This window comes from Ambystoma mexicanum, chromosome 2p (genome assembly GCF_040938575.1).
Source record: "Ambystoma mexicanum isolate Mex_15411 chromosome 2p, UKY_AmexF1_1, whole genome shotgun sequence".
Lineage (NCBI taxonomy): Eukaryota > Metazoa > Chordata > Amphibia > Caudata > Ambystomatidae > Ambystoma > Ambystoma mexicanum.
The window spans coordinates 181344412-181365124 of NC_090923.1; the positions used below are offsets into that span (position 1 = coordinate 181344412).

A 20713-nucleotide genomic window follows, 5' to 3' on the forward strand; every position below is an offset into this window, starting at 1 on the left:
AGCTAAAAATAGAGGTTCAGACAATCTTCGCCGAGATCTTGGGAGAGGTGACCCCAGACATTATTGAACTGGACTGCATCCATAGAGTAGGAAGGATGCTTAAAGGCCCGGCCGCAAGGCCGAGGGATGTACTGCCAGTATTCACCAGGTACACCGTAAAGGAAGCAGTCCTTCAGGCAGCAAGGAAGCGGGAACCAATAATGTATAAAGGACAGCAAATAGCACTGCATCAAGACCTAGCCAGCAGCACACTAATAAAGAGACGACAGATTGGTTTAATGCTAAAAGTACTTAACGAGCGAGGGATATGATACAAATGGACGTTCCTGTTTGGCCTTGTGTTCGACTGGGAAGGAGGACAAAAACGCATCAAATCGGCACAAGAAGGGGCTGACATTTTGCAATTGGACCTAGACGAGGTCCACTCAGGAGATGGAGCACAGGCCACGGACAGCAGACAAAGGCCAAGACCATGGGTGTGGACCACGGTGGGAGAGAAAAGGAGAAGAGGAGCGAGACGGAGCAAACAACCACGAAAGGAGAGGGAGAAACACATAGGCGGAACAAATGGAATGGGGGGGAACAAGCAAAACGGCGATACATGGGTGGTGGGCCTCGAAAGGTGGTAACAGGGCAGGGGGAGGGGAGCAACCGTCTGGGAATTAGAAAGGGTGACAATGCCCGAGGAAGGGCAGGAGAAGAATCGGGAAGGGCAAGCTCTTCAGCGGGAGGGGGGAGTTGGGAAGAGGGCAGGGGTGCAGGTGGTGGTACAGGCGAACCAGCAGGGGGAAACAGATAGAAGTGCAGATAACGGGAGAGGAGAAGTGCAGATAACGGGGGAGGAGAAGGCAAACAGGTGGCAGAGGTAAAGGAGGCTTCTGGGAAGACCAGGCAGGTGTCCCGAGTAGGGGGACAAAACCGGAGGAGAGGGGGAACCGTAAGAGGCGGGAGATGCTTCGAACCAAACATTTAAATGGGCAACACATAATGTCAGGGGACTTAAATACGTGTTGTGTTGTGTTGTGTTGTATGAGATAAGGGCAGGGAACCCTCTTTTTTGTAGGGGGCTGGACTCCAGAGGGCTAGGGCAAAATTGTAGAGAGAAAGTGGAGTCAAAAGCTACCCTTGTCATTAACGCTCTGGTAGTTTTCTGTAGCAAACAGTAGAGCTGAGATAGCGTGTATCAGTTAGCTCTTACAAAGGACACAAGGGAGTGTAAATTGTTTACAAACATAAAAAAGTTGCAGTTTATTAATTTCTCAAGTAAATGTTTAAAACAGCGACATATGCCATCCTCGGCACAGGAAAAGACATTATATACAAATTGCAAATGATTATGCATATAGGTGGGTTAGTACATCAGAGGTGACAAATTGCATGTATTGCTGATATTGAGGCAATACGTAAGATTTGTTGACACACACAAACCAGGTGTTTCTGGTACGGTGGGTGGATGGGATAGCCAGTGGTTGAAGAAATGGAAACCTGCTTAGTGTTGCACCGGCCTGTCTTCAGGACTAGGGACGCTTGGAGCACAATGGTGCCAGAAGAGTGCCAGGCAACTACAAGTAGTGAGACAAGGGATGGAGTTTTATAACATTGGAATTAAAATTACAGGATGTATTAACAAGGGAACACTGCGAAAAGAAAACCTACCTAGGGTAGTGGGAGCGTCATGGCTAAATGTTGTTAGGTGGCCAGTTGTTGAATATATCACTGGCATGGGATTTTGGTCCGTAGGATGGACTGGTGGTCTCTGTAACAATTTAGAAGACCCCAATGTGATTAGAGTGCAGCAAATGCAAAAAAAGAAGATTCAGGGATAAATGAGTGCTGATTTACCTTGTAAAGCTGATATGGGATCCAGGTTGAACAAGATGGGAGGTGATCTCTCTCTATAGGACAGAGTGAAACCGTGATATGCTGTGGAGGAGGGGTACACATTAAAAACAGGTATAATAGCATGCTGGTGCGTAGGAAAAGTAATCGGAGTGCTGAATAGGAGCAAAAAAAGAGGTTTGCTGTGACCAGAGGAATCGGGTGAAAGAGTGGGTGGAGCCAATAGCTGCTACCACAAAGGCAGGAAGAGCCTAGAACTCAAGACAAAGTCTATCCTAGGGCTATCTAGTTCTCTAGTTCCTTACTCCTCCTCCCCAGAGTATTAGGACTACCTGGATGTGTTCTAAAAGGAACAAGCAAACACCCTGCCCCCACATAGACCTTACGACTGCCAGATCGATTAGGTGTCCGGAGCACAAATTCCCTGCAGTCGGATTTACGCTCTAACTGAGCAAGAAAATTAGCATTTGAAGTCTTACCTGGATCAGTACCTAGCTAACGGATTCAGCTGCCCATCGAAGTCCCCTGCCTCCTCAGCTCTCTTTTTCGTACCTAAGGAGGAGGGCGACCTAAGAACTTGTATAGAATATAGAGCACTGAACCACATCACAGTAAAGAACAGATATCCTCTGCCACTCATCCCGGAGCTGCTAGATCAGGTGAAGAATGCCCAAATCTACACAAAACTAGACCTACGAGGAGCCTACCATCTTGTGAAAGTTAAAAAGGGAGACGAGTGGAAGACGGCATTTCGGACCAAATACGGACTCTTTGAATATCAGGTTATGCCCTTTGGGTTATGTAATGCACCAGCAGCGTTTCAATTCTTCATGAACGATGTGCTACACGAATTGTTGGACGTTTGCGTACTCGTTTACATCGACGACATTCTCATCTACTCAACGTCCAAGGAGGATCATGTTGGCCATGTAAGGGCAGTTCTGGAGAAGCTTTGTCAGCACCGGCTGTTTGCCAAATTGGAAAAATGCTTCTTCCATGTCACGGAAGTTGAATTTTTGGGCTTCATGCTTACCCCACGAGGAGTGCACATGGACACATGCAAGGTGGATGCTATCCTTCAGTGGCAACAAACAAACACAAAAGGAGTACAAAGTGTGCTCGGATTTGCCAACTTTTATCAACGGTTTATCCCAATGTTTTCACAAATAGTTCACCCAATCACCTCCCTACTGAGAAAAAAATAAAGAAATTCTTCTGGTCCCCTGAGGCAGAAAAGGCCTTGCAGGAATTAAAACTTGCCTTCACCACAGCACCCATCCTTCGACATCCTCGACGCGACCTGCCTTATGTAGTCGAAACAGACTCGGACAGGGGCAAATTACATCCCATAGCATTTTGGTCCCGCAAATTTTCCGCTCCGGAGTTAAACTATGCGATTGCTGACAAGGAACTACTAGCGATCAAAGGAGCTTTTAAAACCTGGAGGCATTACCTTCTGGGGCCAAGACACAAGGTTACTGTCATCACAGATCCTCGTAATCTGCAATATTTGAACACTGCCAAGGCCCAATCATTGCGGCAGCTTCGCTGGGCACTTTTTTTTGCCAAATATGATTTTGTCATTACTTACAGACCGGGAATACGTAATGGGAAAGCAGACGCTCTATCACGCATAGGTGAGGACAAAGACGCTTTTGCAACGTCTGAACCAGTAGCAATTATCCCTGAAGAACGAATTCAAAACCAGATCGATGCAACCACCTGTTGGGAAGACTTAAAAACCAATCCCCAATCTCGTATGAATCAAGCTGCTCAACAGGAGTGGTTGATTAAGGGGAATCAATACTCCATCAAGAATGACATACCCTATTTTCAAGGAAGGCTATATGTTCAAGACAAAAAGACGCAAGACCAAATAATAGAACATTAACCACGAATCTATACACACTAGATGGATTCAATGGTCAGCATCTCAACATGCTCCAGATGTAAAGTACCATTATAAGGCAGACTTGCAAAGACTGAGTGGATTGAGTTGGACAATGGACACAGAGCCAGACACCTGATGGCCTGACATACCATTGTTTGATTTTTTTGAGGTAATTTACTCCAATGGGTCGGCAATTCCAGCAGTGGGGACACAGTCTAAGTATGCTGCCGCGTGCGCAGCAGTCGTAGGACACTTCACACATGAAGAAGCATTCATGCACACTGATATTGCAACAAAGCATCTGGGAGACATGTCTGCCCAGACTGCTGAATTGCATGGATTACTGCTCGCACTGCGGCAAGCAGATTCAGGGAAGCCCACTCTAGTAGTCTCAGATTCAGATTACATTGTCAGGGCTTATAACACTGACTTGCATTGGTGGATGCAAAATGACTTCCAAGGCATTGGGCATAAAACTATTGCTTCCAGGCAACTCTGGAAGCAGGTTTGGGATCTTAAACAGACTTGCCCTTTGCAATGGGTAATGCACACAAGAGCACATACCAAAGGGCACATTCATAGCACTGGCAGGTAAATATGCCAAAGAGCACACAGTGAGAAAAACAATAGCAGCCATAATTCGCTCAGCAACTGCAATGGATGAGGAAATAAAACAGGCTTGTTTAGGTATTGTACCTATGCCAAAAGGATTCTCCAGTAATTATGTTTATGACATTGAAAAAAACAAAGCAATAGTCACCATTCCTATGAAAAAAGGGGATCCTATTCAAAGATAAATCCCTAATAGAGCAAAGAGGGGAAAAGCTGATTGCAGCCACACACGCTGGACTTGCATCTGCCCATTATGGGGTGAGTGCAACTGCACAGTTACTCCTTGATCGCTTCTGGTGGCCAGGGCTGCAACAGCAGGTGACAATATATATAGAAAACTGTGACACAACTTTAAAGACATGTGTGGACCACAGCAAAAAACCTAAGGAGGTTCCTTTGAGAAAGGCAGCCTCGCCCTTTGAGATCCAATATATGGATCATATAGGCCCACTACAAGCAGTGAATAAGTACAAGTACATTCAGGTAATAGTAGATTCTTGCACTAGGTTTACCTGGATGATTCCTCAAAAGAAGGCAGACTGCAAATCAGTCATTCAGGCATTTAGGGATGTCGTAGGGATGACCACAACCAGACCGCTCCATGCGGACAATGGTCCAGCTTTCTCAGGGAGGGCCCTGAAGGCCTTGGAAACATGGGGAACAGAGTTGCAATTCTCGAACCCATTTTCACCTCAAACTAACAGGGTTGTGGAGAGAGCCAATCAGACCATAGAAGTTAACCTGACTAAATGCATTTTGTCACTGGGAGGTAACTGGTTAGACCATGTGTCCTTAGTAATTAGGAGTGTGAATAATTGACCACGCTAGTCTCTATGCAACGGTAAGACCCCATTTGAACTCTTGTTTGGGAACGAGATGTATATGCCTGACCTGCATACTCTTGCCAGCCCCCTATCTAGCCACGAGCAACGGCTGGCAAAAATGCTGCAGAGGGAATCCCTCCAGGTGAAAGCTGCCGAGGCCAGTCCTGAGAATACTCTCAAATCAGGAGATTGGGTCCTGGAAAAGATCCATGACAAGACTCCTTTTGGAACGTCGTACAGACCAGCAGAGTGAAAGGTTCCAGAACTGCCATCCTACCACCTAAGAGAGGAACTAAGCAAGTTTCTCTGGACCACCTAAAACCTGTTCCAGATGGTTACCGCAATGTTTCCACAGAATCTTCCTCTTCGAAGTGAGGAGCCCATGGAAGATGAAGAATCGGAGATCCGTCAAATGATGCCGATAGGTTTTCAAGATGAGGAAGAATATGCCACTCTTGACTACACGTCCATAATTCAGGAAAGTACTGCAAATCTGCCAATTTTGAAACAGAAAGCCTTTCTAGTTGCTAAAGTGATGAAAAAATTATTTTGGACAGACTTTCTAAAACGGTGTTATAAATTGCTGGCAGTGTATTTCCTCCTACTGTGGTTCAGCCTCACTTTATTCTTCATCTCACTGACTTCTGGGAATTTTCTGAGCAAGGTTTCCACTCCACCTGTAAGCAAAGAGGTTGTTCTAAAGCCTTTAAGTTTTTCACACATGTTAGAGAAAAGAGAGCTCCACGAACCAGGAACTCCAGCCTCAATACAAATGTTTCCTCTAACTATGGGTTACGGGTGTATGCCATCATTCGAGACATACCATTGTATGCCCAGCAACACATCCAGACTGTTTGCAACCAGTAACCCTGTGTCTAGAACATACAGAGAACTGTTAAGAACTAGGTTTTAGACATTTGCACAAATGCATTATTTGATGTGTTTGATGTAGAGGATCTCCATAAATGGGCCCCATGTGTAGTACGTGCAATATTACAATGCCTTTTTAATTGTCAAACGTGAGCCCATTCTGTGGCCAAAATATACATTCTGGGAACACTGTGCAGTGCCTTTTCACACCGATAGTCCTGAATTCGAAGCACAGTTCCCATATACTTCATTAAGACCATACCAAGCAGGGGATTACATGTTTGAAAACCAGTATAAATTCCATACAGAGCCACATAATGCACAACACATGTATGTTGCAGATTCAGTCATATTTGACAGAGAATACTTTGCAAACATGACTGAACGAACATGGCAACGAACTGTCCCTCTACGGTCTACTTGGGGTCAACAGATATGGCAGATTAAAGGGGTTCATACGTTAGACATGGCATGTAGGTTCCCACATTTAATGTATTTCTAAAATGATATGCAGTACCAAACCACTTGCAGCAATAGGAATTTGAGTTTCTACCCAGAGTGGAAGATGGCAGAAGGCGAGTTCTCGAGTGTGTCTTATAGAAAAGCAAAATAACGCAATGGCACCAAGCATGTTACTTATGCATCAGGGAGACCTGTGTTATGGGCGGTTCAAGCAAATGAATGCAATCAGGGAAAAGCAGGACGCAGGATCTTTTAGCACTGGAGCACTCCAATGAAGTCTATTCCGTTGTGGATTGATGACTAAATTCTCCAACATTTTTTGTTGTGATGGAACTTTTTGGGGCTGCTGTAGCGCAAATTCTGCTTCCACCATCATATGATCACTCGCTGATGTTTGTACAACAGAGAATTTAACAGTTTTAGCAAACAAACCTCTGTCCACAAACATATAATCAATAGTTGCCTTTTGTCCTATGCTTGACCAAGTATGCGAAGGAGGGGAGTCAGACTCTAGTGCTCCATTCAACATAATTAAGTCCCAAGCCTTGACAAATTCAAGCCACTGCGTCGCCCGTTCCGAATTCCTTTTTCTCCCTACTGCCACCAAATGAATATTCAAATCCCCAGCTATAATCACATGGTCAATGTTTTTAGTAATCATGATTTTGAGTTTTGTATTTCTATTATGGAACATTGCACAAAGGAATTCGTAGAGGGCCACTCAGCTATATTGTTTGTAGTGGTCATGTTTGATATGGTAGCTAGGCCAGACATTGGTCTGCCTTTTTGACCCTTTATCGCTGGCAATAGATGAACAAAATGGTTATCCCATGACAAAGGTACACTTAGCCAAGTTTCCTGCAACAACACTAAATCACATTTCTTAAGATAGTGATTATCATTATTGAGTAAATGTTTGTGCCCTCTCGTGTTCCAACTCAATATAATTATATTATGATTTGCTGGACATAACTCATTAAATTCTAGTTAGGTTTTATTACAATTACATGTCATTTTTGACACACTCTCATTTTTCTCCTCTTGCATTCGAGGCTGTTGTTGCGCCTCCTTAAATGAGTTCTCTTTTGTGGTAGCGATTAGCATAAATCCAAGGTCATATAAAGCCGTTTGTGCAGACCATATCATATTATAAATGATGCGCGACTTTATCCATATACATGATACAGTTGAGTCATTGTCATCCGGAAATTCAACTTGTTGGATATCTCCTGAGACTATGTCCTCCAAACTGTCTATGTCCGGGAATAGTTGTAGAATGCTCATTCTATTTAAAATATATAGAGGAAAGGAGCCTCCCCGACAACTAATGAACACTGAGTACATTGGAGATGTTTTTGTATTCCTTACTGTCAACTTGGAACTCCCCTCTTTCATTTTTAATGTACTTTCTTGATGTAAGCCACAGTTCTCTTTCTCAGAAGGTAATTTGAATGAGACATTCTTCGACAACACTTTTTCCTCACACCTATTGGTTACTTCAAATTTATTATCTAATATCACTTTCATAGAGGATTTAAGTGTCTTCTGTTCAGCAGTTAAGGCTACTAAGCAGGCTTTGATTGTATTTAGAATATTATTTTGCAGATCATGCTGCATATTCAGAAGAGCACATTTTTCACTCATTTCCTTCTCCTTTGTTTTAGCTTGGATTCTTGCAGGGGAGCCCACTGAATTTGTTTTAGTTTCTTTCTGCGGGCATATCTTCGAATTCGATTGAATAGTTTGTTTAGCTAAAGGATGGGTCACATTTGACTCAGCATTGACTTTGCTCATGTATTCGTCCACAGCTTTTCTGAGCTCTTGTCTATTTGGTATTAAGCCGTGCTTCACGACCTTGTCCTTTCTACTAGGCTCCGCGTCCAAATTCACTTGGCTATAATTCAGCCCCTCTGCAACCTGTACCAGCTTATCCAAGGGGGAATGTGATAAATCAACTTGTAGCACATCTTTACCATTCTTTAAAGTCTTGTCTCTTTCCAAGGTTTGATTCAAATATTTTTTGGTGATCGCATTTGCCGCTAATGTGGAACAATTTACTGGTTTGGAGATTGACTTAAAAAACTGCTTTGTTTGTCCACTCCCGTTTACACTCTTGGCTTTTTGATTTTTTGTTTTCTTCAAGTTGGTTCTAAGATCCGTTTTCTTAGTAGCTGGATTTTTTGCAAATATTGTGTACGCCCCTTTACTGGGTTTGGTAATTTTGTCCTTAAACATGACCACCTCCGGCGGCTTACCGGTTTTACTAGCACCAATTCATTGTACGCCCCCTTGTACATTTGTTGCAGCATCCAGAGAAGTTTCATATATAATGCCTTCCACATACGGAACTACTGTCTCCACACGTTGTACCTTTGCATCTATAATTTGATTTTACTCTACACAAGGAGCTACAGTCTTTGAGCATTTTGGTTTGTCCTCTATTGATTGAGTTTCTGATTGTAAATTCAATTGGCCCATAAGTTTTTTATACAATGATGCAATGTCCTCAAAATGTTTCGCCAGTTCTTCTGTTTCTTTCTCATCTGAGACTTGTTTTCGACCCAATGTATCACCACAGTTTTTTTGCCATATAGCTATATTTTCCACATTAATATGAATAAGGTCTACCTTGGAGTTTAGAGCTTCGAACAATCTAACAAGAGACATTAGAGCTGTATTAATATTTTCCACAGTCATCACAGAAGGTTCTTTAAGTTGTGAACCCATATTTGTAACCAACCTATTCCTAGTCTGTCTTCTAGGGGTTGGAGGAATGTAAGATATTGAGGATTCAGACTCTGATGTATTCCTCTCCTGAAACATAGTCGGTGTTTTTGATAGGTCGGATTCAACTACCCTGGCTATGAAACAGGAATCCAATGATTCCAATTCTATAACCGCAGCATCCATCACCACCTCTACATCAGATTTATTCAACAAGGGTACAGCAGTTCCAGAACGAACATTCTGCAAAATCATAGTATCCGATAACGAAGTGTTAAGTGTTTAGCATCCTTAGTCCCATCATTCCCTTCCAGATTAGTAGGAGAACTCATTAACAATTGCAGAGCTATAGCACTTTCTTGATTATTTAAGAGTGGTCGTGCCTCCACAGTCGAGACACTCAAGTTTATTGCTTCTGCTATAGGTTTCTTTAGAGCAGGAGAAGTTATTGTGGTACACCCAAATTTGCGCAAATCACCAGTTCCAATGGTAGAATGTGTTCTTTTTCGTGAAGGTCGATTGTCCCAGGGCACACTTTTTACCCAGGGGCGGGCTAATTTTGGTGTAGATACAAGAGTTTCTTTCAAAGTGGGGTGAAATATGGTACGCAGTTTTTCAGGGACGGGCATGCCTATGCAGAGTGTAAACATTAATGTTTGTTAACATCCACACAGGCAATCTCTTTGAGTGAACCACCACAATTTCAATATCCTATAAGGCAACGTGCCACTCTGCTGATTTGGAATAGCGTTGTGGTTTATTTCCGCTCTTGCTCCCCGCTGTGCTGTAACAAAGCGACACAGCGGGACTTACCTCAGTTACTAGGCCGGGATCAAAGAGCTAATACCTCCGCAGTCTCCCGCCTAGTGGTCATGCCATCAGCGCCAAAAAGCCGCACAACAGCCAGTGGCCTTGACCCCAATGGGCTTAACGCCGCAAGGGTGGTTGGCTCAGCGCTTTGAGGATGATGGAAGTCACGTGATACGTCACGTGTCCAGCGCTAGCCCCGCCTCCTCCAGGAAGCACACCACACCAGCAAGAGCCCCTTCACAGCTCGCAATGCTGGTTTAAAAGCCAAAAAACGTTTGTTTTTGCAGCACAATTATTTCCAGTTAGTGCAGCACCTTTCACCGCTCGAGTATATTCAAGACAGAGCCAAATCAGGAAAGGGTGGAGTAGCAAAATTACATGAGCAAGTAGCCAACATACCGCCCTCAGATTACATACCACCGGAAGTGCCTGAAAAACGTGTGTCTCCCGTGAAATGGGGAGTACATTACAGCGATTTGACCGTGGAGCAAACAGAGCATGCTTGGTTCACGGATGGTTCAGCTCGATATGTGGGAACTCAGCGGTACTGGAAAGCAGTTTTGTACAATCCCAAAACAAAAAAGATGTTGACAACGACAGGGAAAGGGAAGAGCAGTCAGTTCGCAGAACTTTACGCAGTTTACCAAGCATTGAAACAAGAGACCCCTGGTCAGTGTTATGTGTACACAGATTCATGGTCAGTGACAAATGGATTTGCAGTGTGGTTGCCAACTTGGCAAAAGAATGGATGGAAGATTCATTCAAAAGAGTTGTGGGGAAAGGAACTGTGGCAAGATATTGCAGAAATGTTGTTACAAAGTGAAGTCACTGTATATCATGTGGACGCGCATTGTGCCACAGACTCATTAGAACGTTGGTTTAATTCTGTTGCAGACGAACACACCAAGATTTCATCAGTGGATGCAGAGGCTCAGGAAGACAATTTGGAGGGTTTGGCCAAATGGGCCCATCAGAAATGTGGGCACCTTGGAGAAAAGGCTACTATCAGGTGGGAACAAGCTCGAGGAATCAGTCTTCCTTTAGAAGTAGTGAAAACAATAATTTTGCAATGTCCCGTGTGCCAACACCAATTACATAGACCCATACCTCAAATTGTTTGAGGCACATTGAGAAGAGGAAAATTACCAGGTCAAATTTGGCAGATTGATTATATTGGTCCCATGCCAATCAGCAGAGGTTGTCAGTATGCATGCACTATAGTGGATACATACTCGGGATATTTGATGGTTTTGCCGTGCAAACGTGCAACCCAATTGAACACCATCAGGTTGTTAGATCAGATCATATTACATTATGGAGTGCCATTGCAGATTCAAAGTGAAAATGGGTCACATTTCAAAGGCAAACTGATCCAAGAGTTTTGTCAGGAAAAGAGCATTGACTGGCTGTATCACGTTCCCTACCATTCAGCTGCTGCAGGGTTAATTGAACGAATGAATGGGTTATTGAAATAACAGTTGCGCAAATCTGGAGACGGCAGTTTGGCAGGCTGGCGTGATTGTGTGTTTGATGCGGTGCAAGTATTAAACAATAGGCCTGTGTATGAACATGAAACTCCTTTGATGTGATTAATAACTCCTACTTTACAAGTTCAACCCAATTCAGTCAGAGAAACAATATTGTATTGGGAAATTACTCCAGGTTCTTTAGCGCCCTATCGAGCAACTCCAGAGTCAGCAGGGGTAGACATGCATTCCCATGAAGAAATCAGATTAGACCAAGAGAGAATAGTTGTAACTGAAACAGGGATTGGAGTACAGAATCCCCCAGAGCATATGGGATGGATTGCCCTTAGATCTGGCCTAGCATTGAAGGGAGTTCAAGTGTTGGGAGGGGTAATTGATGCTGATTACCAAGTAAAGATTAAAGTCATCCTAATGAATAGTGGGGATCAATTGTTATCAATCCACAAGGGTGATCGAGTAGCCCAATTGATAGTCATTCCCATTAAGTTGTCCATGATTAAGAAGGTGGAGCCTCCTACAGTGTTAACTACCTGTGGGGATCGCGGTTTTGGCTCTTCAGACAGTATGGTACCGGGTGCAAAGGTGTGGGTGGAAAAGCCAAGTGGCCCACCAGTGCCCGCAGATGTCATTGCATCAGGCAAAGATCAAGTAGTTTTAGTTATGGAGCCTGGTAGAAAGAAATGGCAATATGTACCCGCAGACAAATGTTACCTTAGAGAGTGATGTGCAACACTGATATCTCTTTTCTGAGTTTGCTTTGTAGATACCGTGTCTGGTTGGTGTAACTGTGGCACTAAATGGACTCCATTTGGGAGAGTTAAACAGTCTGCTACTACCAACGAAAAATGTCACATCTGTGCCAGTGATCAAGGGGATACTAATAGTGATGCAGCCTTATGCCAGTGCCGAAAAGCCAGCCAGACCGAAGACATGGATTTGTGAAATGCGACAAACACATCAGGAGCCAGTGAAAACAACCTTGATGCCAGTTGTGCAAGATACGTTCGTAGGAAGGCGGAAACACTCTCCTATGATAATGCAAGAGGAAAATATGTGGATATATCTGGCACAGCAATTACGAACATATCACACTTTTGTTTTACTGATGTGCCCAATGCTGAGGCTTTATTGACTACGTGTTTAGTAGCAGTGCCGACGCTCTTCCGGTTTTAAAGCATATCTTCGACGTCACACACAATGATTCATTAGTTCACGACTCAGACATTAGACAATCTTTTTCAGTTTATGAATACTGTCAGTTCTGCCAAGAGACTGACCGTAAATGGAGAAATTTAACACGTGTTATTACCTACAATATAACCCAAGGTGATGTATGTTACGTTATGACCTGCAATGCACAAGAAATTGGCAAATGGCGACAAACAGAATTGACCAATCAGCGCAATCATACGATGTTCGAGAGGCGACTGTGTTCGCGAGTATCATGCAAATGCACCAGTGTAAATAACACTATGTCTTGCAATCATACAGTGATAACTGCTAGTCATTTGAATCATGTGAAACTTCCAACAGGATGGCTCTTTTCATGTGGTAACATTACATATACTTATATTCCAGCTAACATTTCTGGAGGTCCATGTGCTTTAACTCGATTAGGACTAATGATGTTACCTTTACACCCAGCGATAACTCGAGGTAAAAGGTCAACTTTTGAATCTGTAGGTCTATCTCCTGACTGTGATTCATATGTACATTTGTTATCAGAAGCTGAGGTTCTAGCATTAACCCTTTCATTAGTGGGAGTTTGGGGTTTAGCTGCTGGAGGTTACAAATCTTTGATGAAATTAGTATGTTTAGTAGTTAAAAGCATTAATCATACTTCGCAGGCTTTAGAAGAATTACTCCTTGATAGTCAAGTTATTAGAAAAGCAATTTTGCAGAACAGAGCTGCTGTTGATTATCTATTGCTAAAACATAATTTAGGGTGTAACGCATTTGAAAGTATGTGTAGTTTCAATTTAAGTGACCATTCACGATCTATTGAAAGTCATATTCGAGGTTTGAGGGATCTCATTTCTCAAGTGTCTCAAGATCGTAATAGAAATTGGTGAGATTGGTTATTTTCATGGATACCTGATATTGGGGGTACGCTATGTTACGTTTTTGCTTGCATTTTTATTATATTGTCTATTATAATTGCTCGTTGTTGTTGCATTCAATGTATTCCCAATTTAGTCTTAATATTTCGTAGGTTTCAGAGACTGGTTCCTGTGCCACCAGGCTATGGAAGGTAAATATCCAAGGGTGGCATTGTTATACTTGATCTAAAATGGCACTGGTGCGCAATGCATTCTGGGAGCGCTCGGAGCCATGATGGATATTTACTTCATGCCGCAGTGAAAAGCTGCACACATTTTGCTGAGTGTTAGATTCACAGTGCTGAGAAAAACATTCTTTCCAAACCTGGTATGCGGTCAAGGACATTTCTGCTGGGAAAGCTAACTTTGTTATGGCTTGCTACTGTTCACCGTGGAGCACTGCGCTTCTTGGGGGGAGCTTTCGATTGACCCAGCTGGCAACCAACGGCTGTTCCTCAACTGCCCAAGTGCAATTTCCAGAAGGTTTGAGAATTGACTCCCCTTTGTGGAGTGTGTATATATGCGGAAGCCCGGAGGTGGTCAGGTGAGACTTCAGCCGGAGAAGGACGCTTACGTCCGGCCCTCCTGTGAGCTGTGGTGCTCTCGGCATGGCTGGGGTCTTCCAGCCGCTTCTGGACGAGATGAGGAATCCTGTTACGCTCATGGTGATGTATTTCCTTTTGAATTCTTTACTTCTTCTGTGATTTATGTCCATATTATTTGTGTGAGTTATTTCTATGTACTTCTAAGCTTTGAATAAATAGCCGTATAAGAGCTGATTATCTTCTAAGAGTGCGTGGCTGTGAGTTATTGTGTCTGTCTACGTTCAAAGTATTTGCTCTATAATTGCATTGATGATTTATGGTTGTTCCGTGCACTTTGGGGGAGAGCAATACACTTATGCAAGAACGGTCTTCACGTGTTTGGTAATATGTTACGTTATAATTGCTGCTTCCATAGCAGGTGTAATGAGAATTAGAGCTGGTAGAGAACAGAAGTAACATTAAATATATTGACTTGCTATGTTCAAGTGTCAGCTTCATATTTCTGAGTAATGCTTCATAATGAGGTCTCTCTGAGTGGGAGGGAGGCAGCAAATCATGCCCCATAGAGGCAATTCTGTCAGCAGTTCAATTGCACTCTATCCTCTTTACCTTCCACTTCCCTTGGCACCCTAGCACTTCACACACTTCGCCCGACCTGCACTCCCCCAACCCCTCGCACTTCTTGTTACCGCACTTGCACGATCCGAATGTCACAAGGCCTAGCAGGCCTGTTATTTTTATCTTTCTCTATTGTTCCCCCCTTTTTTCTGTCATGTGGCGCCTTGAAACACCATTTGTTGTTTGCCTTACAAATAGCCAATGAATAAATAAATAAAATAAAGTCAGGCACTCCACCAGACAAAAACATCCCTGATTACTGGCAATCCCTCCCTGGAGTACATGGAATGAGGATTTACCTACCCTTACTGGCACTCAGAATCTGCTAGTAATTCTAGCAGACAGTGCCGGTAACGTTAATACCGTCTGGCTACATCCCCCGGTAAATCCGGCGGGATATCACCAGCCGAATGAGCCCCTCTTCCTACCTGTTGGGTACTAGCTTAAATACAAAAGGAAGAAACCTTTTGGACTTCTGCACTTTACCCTCTAGGCCTCTGCCCTAGGAAGACTTATCTTATACTTTTGCTTTCACTAGCACTATTTTTGCTGAGGACACAAATATTGTTCTGCTTTCTTTCGTTCCCCCCAGCCATCTAAGAACAGAGTATGTGCTGTCTCCTTGCAATTTGTCACTGGACGGCTCTCTATGGAAGTCATCTTTCTCCCAGCTTCCAATTCCATCCCTCCCCTCTACTGCCTCCTTCGGAATAACTTCTTGCTCCTTCACATAAGGCTCACAATCTTAAGGTCCTCTTTGATAGCGACCTACAACTGCAACAATTCATCACCACCACTGCTGCTCATGTGAACCTCAACATTTGGAAAATCTGTCTTTTCATATATATATAAAATCTACACTCTTGTGCTCAGCAAATTGGACTACTGCTCAAGCCTACTCATTGGCCTTCTACTTTTTCCTACTTCTATACAAATTTCGGCTTAAGCTACATTTACACGCAAAAGAGAGCTTAGTGACTAGGCGAAAGTGGGAACTAGAGGCTGAATCTACTCGCACCGCACTGAGTCATTAGGTTCATTTAAGTTTTGATAGATTAAATTAGCAGCAAGTTCATAGAAGGGAGGGATGTTGCCCACACCTCTTGTGTTAGCATGAAAAGGTTGGACCCTGTAATTATTGTGCTGATGATATGGTCGACTTTGTCTACCTTATTATCAGGGTAAGAATTACGGGGTCCAACCCTGTTATGCTAAAGGGAGAGCTTCCCCTGTCCCCCATCCTCCCTACCTGACCCCATCACTGCCTCCAGTGACAGTTAATAATGCAATTTTGTATATTTAATTAGCACTCCTCTATAGTTTGAAGCATTTGTGTCCTTGGGTTATTGTTATCCTTGTCATTTTTTTAACTTGGAGTATAAATATAAGTCACCAAGGGTAATCCAGAGGTTGACCCCTTGCTCACTGTGCCTTACAGAGTCACAGCTTCGCCTCACTGAGGCCGAAACGTGTTTGGGGTTGCTGATGGTACTCTTGTTCAGAGGAGAATGGCCTAGCATTTCGGTGCTGGACTGCCCTGTGGTTGAAAACAGACTGAGATGTGAATGGATATTTCTCCTCTATGACGGGTGCTGCGAGCTAAAACATGGTTGTAGGCCCACACAACTGGAAGAAATTCTAGGTTATATGTACCATGTTCATTCTCGGTAGAAGGGCTCCCAATACCTTGCCAATTTTACCTTTGTAAGTCACCTGTTATCTTGTATAGATATCATCATTTTTTTACAGCGTCATACACTGGCTCACTACTTGCCATGTTTATGCTATTGTACAGGCACTCTTCATTGGAATGCTTGTGATCTGTAAATGTGTTATTGTAAGTCATTTCTGATCAAAATTGAAATCCCTTGTTCTTCAAATAAATACAAATTATAAATATTTGTTTATGCCCAATTTAGCCATGAAATTTCACACTTTGGCTGGTATATCGACTACTTATACATTGAAAAGCAAGAGGGTGTGAGTTTGCTGTCTTACTTCAGAGCACGTGAAATTTTTAAGTATAATTTAGTATAAAGGCATTCGCAATAGTCCTCTATTTATGCCCTAATTTGAACCACAATTAATTAAATTAGGTGGCAATAAATAATCCATCAAGAGGAAAACCGGTTAAAGGTGACCAGTGAATTAAACAAAACGCAGGTTCCAGGTCATCATTTTGCAAACTTATGAATTCTAGAAGTTGAAGTGTAGGTTAAAAAATTGAGTTTTAGTGTGGGCCAGGTTTTTATCAAAGCCTGCCAGTTTTATCCATGTTCCCCTGCAACATCAGGTCTTCAAGTCACATTCTATCGCCCCATTGTAAAGGACCCGTTTCCACCGCTCTGTTATCAATGGTAATTTCTGTATGCTATTTGTAAAGACCGGAGGTGGGGGTATGTACTTCTGCTCTCTATATGGTAGAGGGGAGACACAGAGACCCCTGCCAAGATTCTCTAGTATTGGTAGTTGTGGTCGAGCAATCAAGGCCTAGCTTCTCGGGAGGTGATGCGACCTGGTTCTTAAGTACAGTGTAGTCCCCGAGCACCCACAAAGGAATGTCCACACACTGTATTGGTTAAAACACAGTCTTTATATAATTAATTTTCAAAGTCAAATACACGATCACGATAACTTCACCTTGTACTCCGAAAATCCACAAAGGTAAATATGTACAATTCTAAAGTGGTACCACTAACGTTATTAGATCTCATTAAAGTGCGTACGGTCAGAATGATACACAGATCAAAATAAAGAGGAAACCAGCAGTAGAGAGAGGAAGGAAAGCAAGCTGGTTGAGCAATTGGCAGAATACTGGTAACTACCGTTAAACACATTTCTGTGTGGCGATCCCCCCACCTGGGCAACCTGTAGAAGAAAGATACAAGCCCAGGCCATATATTGTTCCCACTAGACTTTCCAATAGTTCTGCAACCCCAAAGTACCTTGGCTTTGTAGCGTTCCTCATCGAGGAAATCGACAACCCTTCTTGAGTGCCCTCAATTTAAGGCAGGAGTCACGGGTCGTCGAACGTCCGACGGAGAACAGATCGAGCGACGACGGTGAAGTGGCCGCGTCGTTCCTAGCGGTGCTCGTTGACGGGGAAGCGTAAACGTCCTGCAAGGAAGAGGCGTGTGGGGCACCTCGATGTCAATAGTTCTGGACCGCAAAGAGTTGAAGAACTGTGGCCCACCAAGGGCGTCGAGTCGTCGCGTCTCTGTGGTCTTTGGGTGGCGGGAAACCCACCGGTGGATGCTCCTCGGCACGTCGACGGTCAGGCCTTCTCCGGCAGGATACAGCGGTGACGATGCGGACGAGAGTTTCCTTGGCTCAATGAAGTTCTTAGGCAACAGGAGCACGCCGCTCCAGTCGGCGCCGGCGGTCGGCGACAGTGGTGGACAACAGTCCGGGCACTTCTCCTTGGAGTTCCGCAGCAATCCCCGTATCGGGTCAGCAGCCTGTCGAAGGTCTGTCTACCTGGGAGCGTAGGCAAAGATCAGCTGTGCACGATGGTCCCTCGTAGCTCGGGAAGAGGGAGCCTTACCAGGTCCTCTCTGGGTCAGTTCTTGAGGCACAACAGCTTTCAGATTGCGAAGGAGAGCAACACCAATTCTTCTCGTCCTGCAGGGCTCAAGGTTAAGCTTCAGTTACTCCAGTTACTCGTCGTAGTGGACTTCAGCTTCCGAACCAGATTCCTAGCAGTGAGAGGTCCTCAGATACACTGTTGATCTCCCATTCATTCTGCTGGGTCATACTCAAGCATCCAATCACGACTATTGTCATTCAGGCAGGCAGGCAGCCAATCAGGCACACGAGGTATTCAGGCCATTCACTTCTCTCCAGATACTCACAAGTTATGTGTATTGGGACAAGTACCGAGCCATTCAACACTCCAAGCTGCATTCATACCGGTTTCTGGCAGGACTGTCTCAACCATTGTGTCAAACACCAGATACTAGACAGTCACACACAGAATGCGTATTCGTCACACACTCCATTCACCCACAGGGCCTGGGCATCCCAAAATGGAGACCCCTCAGGGCACCAGTCATTTCAGTAAAGAGCTGCCACCAGCCCGTACCCTGCTCTGTGGGTCACACACAGGTGCCCAAAAACATACACTAGGGGCACAGGGTTGTACCCCCTACCCATGGGTGCCTTAAGGGTATCCCATGGGTCTGTTCACCAAACCAAAAGAGAGAGAGCTGCATCGCCAGGAGTCCCACATGAACTCCTGCGCGGAAAACACGACAGAACACACGATAAAAAGCAGTAAAGGACAAGGACAAGGATACGGAGGCCCTGTCCCTCCGATGCATTTCCAGCATCACACTATTGTACCAAAAATGCATTGCTTTCCCTGCGATTTTTATTTCAATGTGCAGCTAGTAGATTTGACCAGCATTATTGAATACATATTCTTCTTAAAAATGCACGATTTGCAACGCATTTCCCCCACTAAAAACCCCCTTGGGAACTACTACTCAAAAAGTCTGTGACAAAAAACGATTTGGCATTTGCGACGGGCACCATGGGGGCAGAGGGGATACGAAGGGCAGAGGGGGGCAGAATGCAAAAGGTGCACATTCCCATTGCAGCAAGAGGGGGCAGGGAAATAAGGGGAAAGGAAATAATAAGGGGAATGGGACACAAGCGAGGACAAATGGGCACATTGGAAAAAAACTTGACACAAAAAGGAGGAGGAAAGAGGCATATGGATGAATAGAAGCAGAGGAGGGCCATGGGGCACAATGCAATGCCACATTGCCCAAGCATGGGGAGAAAATAGGGAAATGTAACGTGGAACCTTGTTTTGGAGAGGGCTGTGTTACCAAACGTATCCCTTTGGATTCTGTGACTTGTACATTTGAAATTTAGGAAAATTACAAGACCCAGAGTTGCAATCAAAAAAATACTGAGTGTCAGTGTCATGCCTGGCCTCGGGAATCTAGAACTCTGGGAAAGAATGAGGTATGAGGGAGAAGAGAAGCGAGGGGGTCACGGGAGTACAACGCAAAAGATAAAAGCCTCCTCACCGAAAAGCATCCAGTCGTGGTCCGAGAGGCAGTCCATATTACGGCAGAACTCCTCCAGCACTCGGGCGGGGAGATCTAGCAGCAAGCGGCCCTGGGCAGGCGCTGAGTTCGCCATTCCCTCCTCTCCTGGCGGCGGTGTCCGGCGCGCCAGGTATCGGTGTGTCCCTGAGAGGTGTAGAGTGTTTTTTGTGTGGGGGCCGGCCAGAGGTCCGTTTCAGACAGCGAGAAAAGTCCGCCTGCGCAGGAGCTGCGGTTGCTCCGTTTCCAGGGGACTCACTCTCTCTCTCTCTCTCTCTCTCTCTCTCTCTCTCTCTCTGCCTTGAGCTTGAAGCGGCCCGCGGGTCCCCGGGTCTCGCCTGCTGCTCTCGGTATCCCGACACACTCCGTCCTTCACCGTTTGTCACCTGTCCCTCCCGGCCTGTGCCACATTCCACGGGTGGTGGCGCTGCCACCTCAGGCCTCGCCCACTCGGCGGAAAGTCAACCGCCGCCGACAGACAGCAGGGACAGGAGGCGGCTGCGAGTGCAGAAGAGGAAGTGTGGGGCGGGCGTCTGCCGAGGCGGAGGATATGCAATCGGAGCACAAGGCATAAGTAGCAGCAGCAGAGGCAGGCAGGCTCCGACTGGCCTGGGTGGTAATGCGCTGCCTCTGCCATCGTGGACCAGTGAAAGCAAATGCCTCAAATGTTTAACAAAAGTGTGCCCCAGGTACGGGCGTTGCAAGAAATCATGAAAAACAACTTGCGAGAGTGGATGTAGCATAAACAAATACGCGCACACGTGAAGTCAATTTAGCGTTTTATTGGAGAAGTCTCCGGCAGGCTACCCGGCCAACCAGCTATCTCGGAGTCGTGTCGCCATTTCGTTCTCTTCAAGTCATAACACTCTCGAATGAAG

The 20713-nt window shown here is 44.6% G+C and overlaps 1 protein-coding gene across 1 annotated transcript in view; it reads right to left on the reverse strand.

Moving 5' to 3' along the window:
- IRAK2 (interleukin 1 receptor associated kinase 2) overlaps nt 1-20355 on the reverse strand; it is a 1381573-nt gene extending 1361218 nt beyond the window's left edge. The window contains exon 1 of the mRNA XM_069643462.1: nt 19818-20355. Coding sequence (XP_069499563.1) covers nt 19818-19932 — 115 coding nt within the window. The 5' untranslated portion in view covers nt 19933-20355. The remainder of the gene's footprint in view (nt 1-19817) is intronic.
- Nucleotides 20356-20713: the final 358 nt, after the last annotated feature.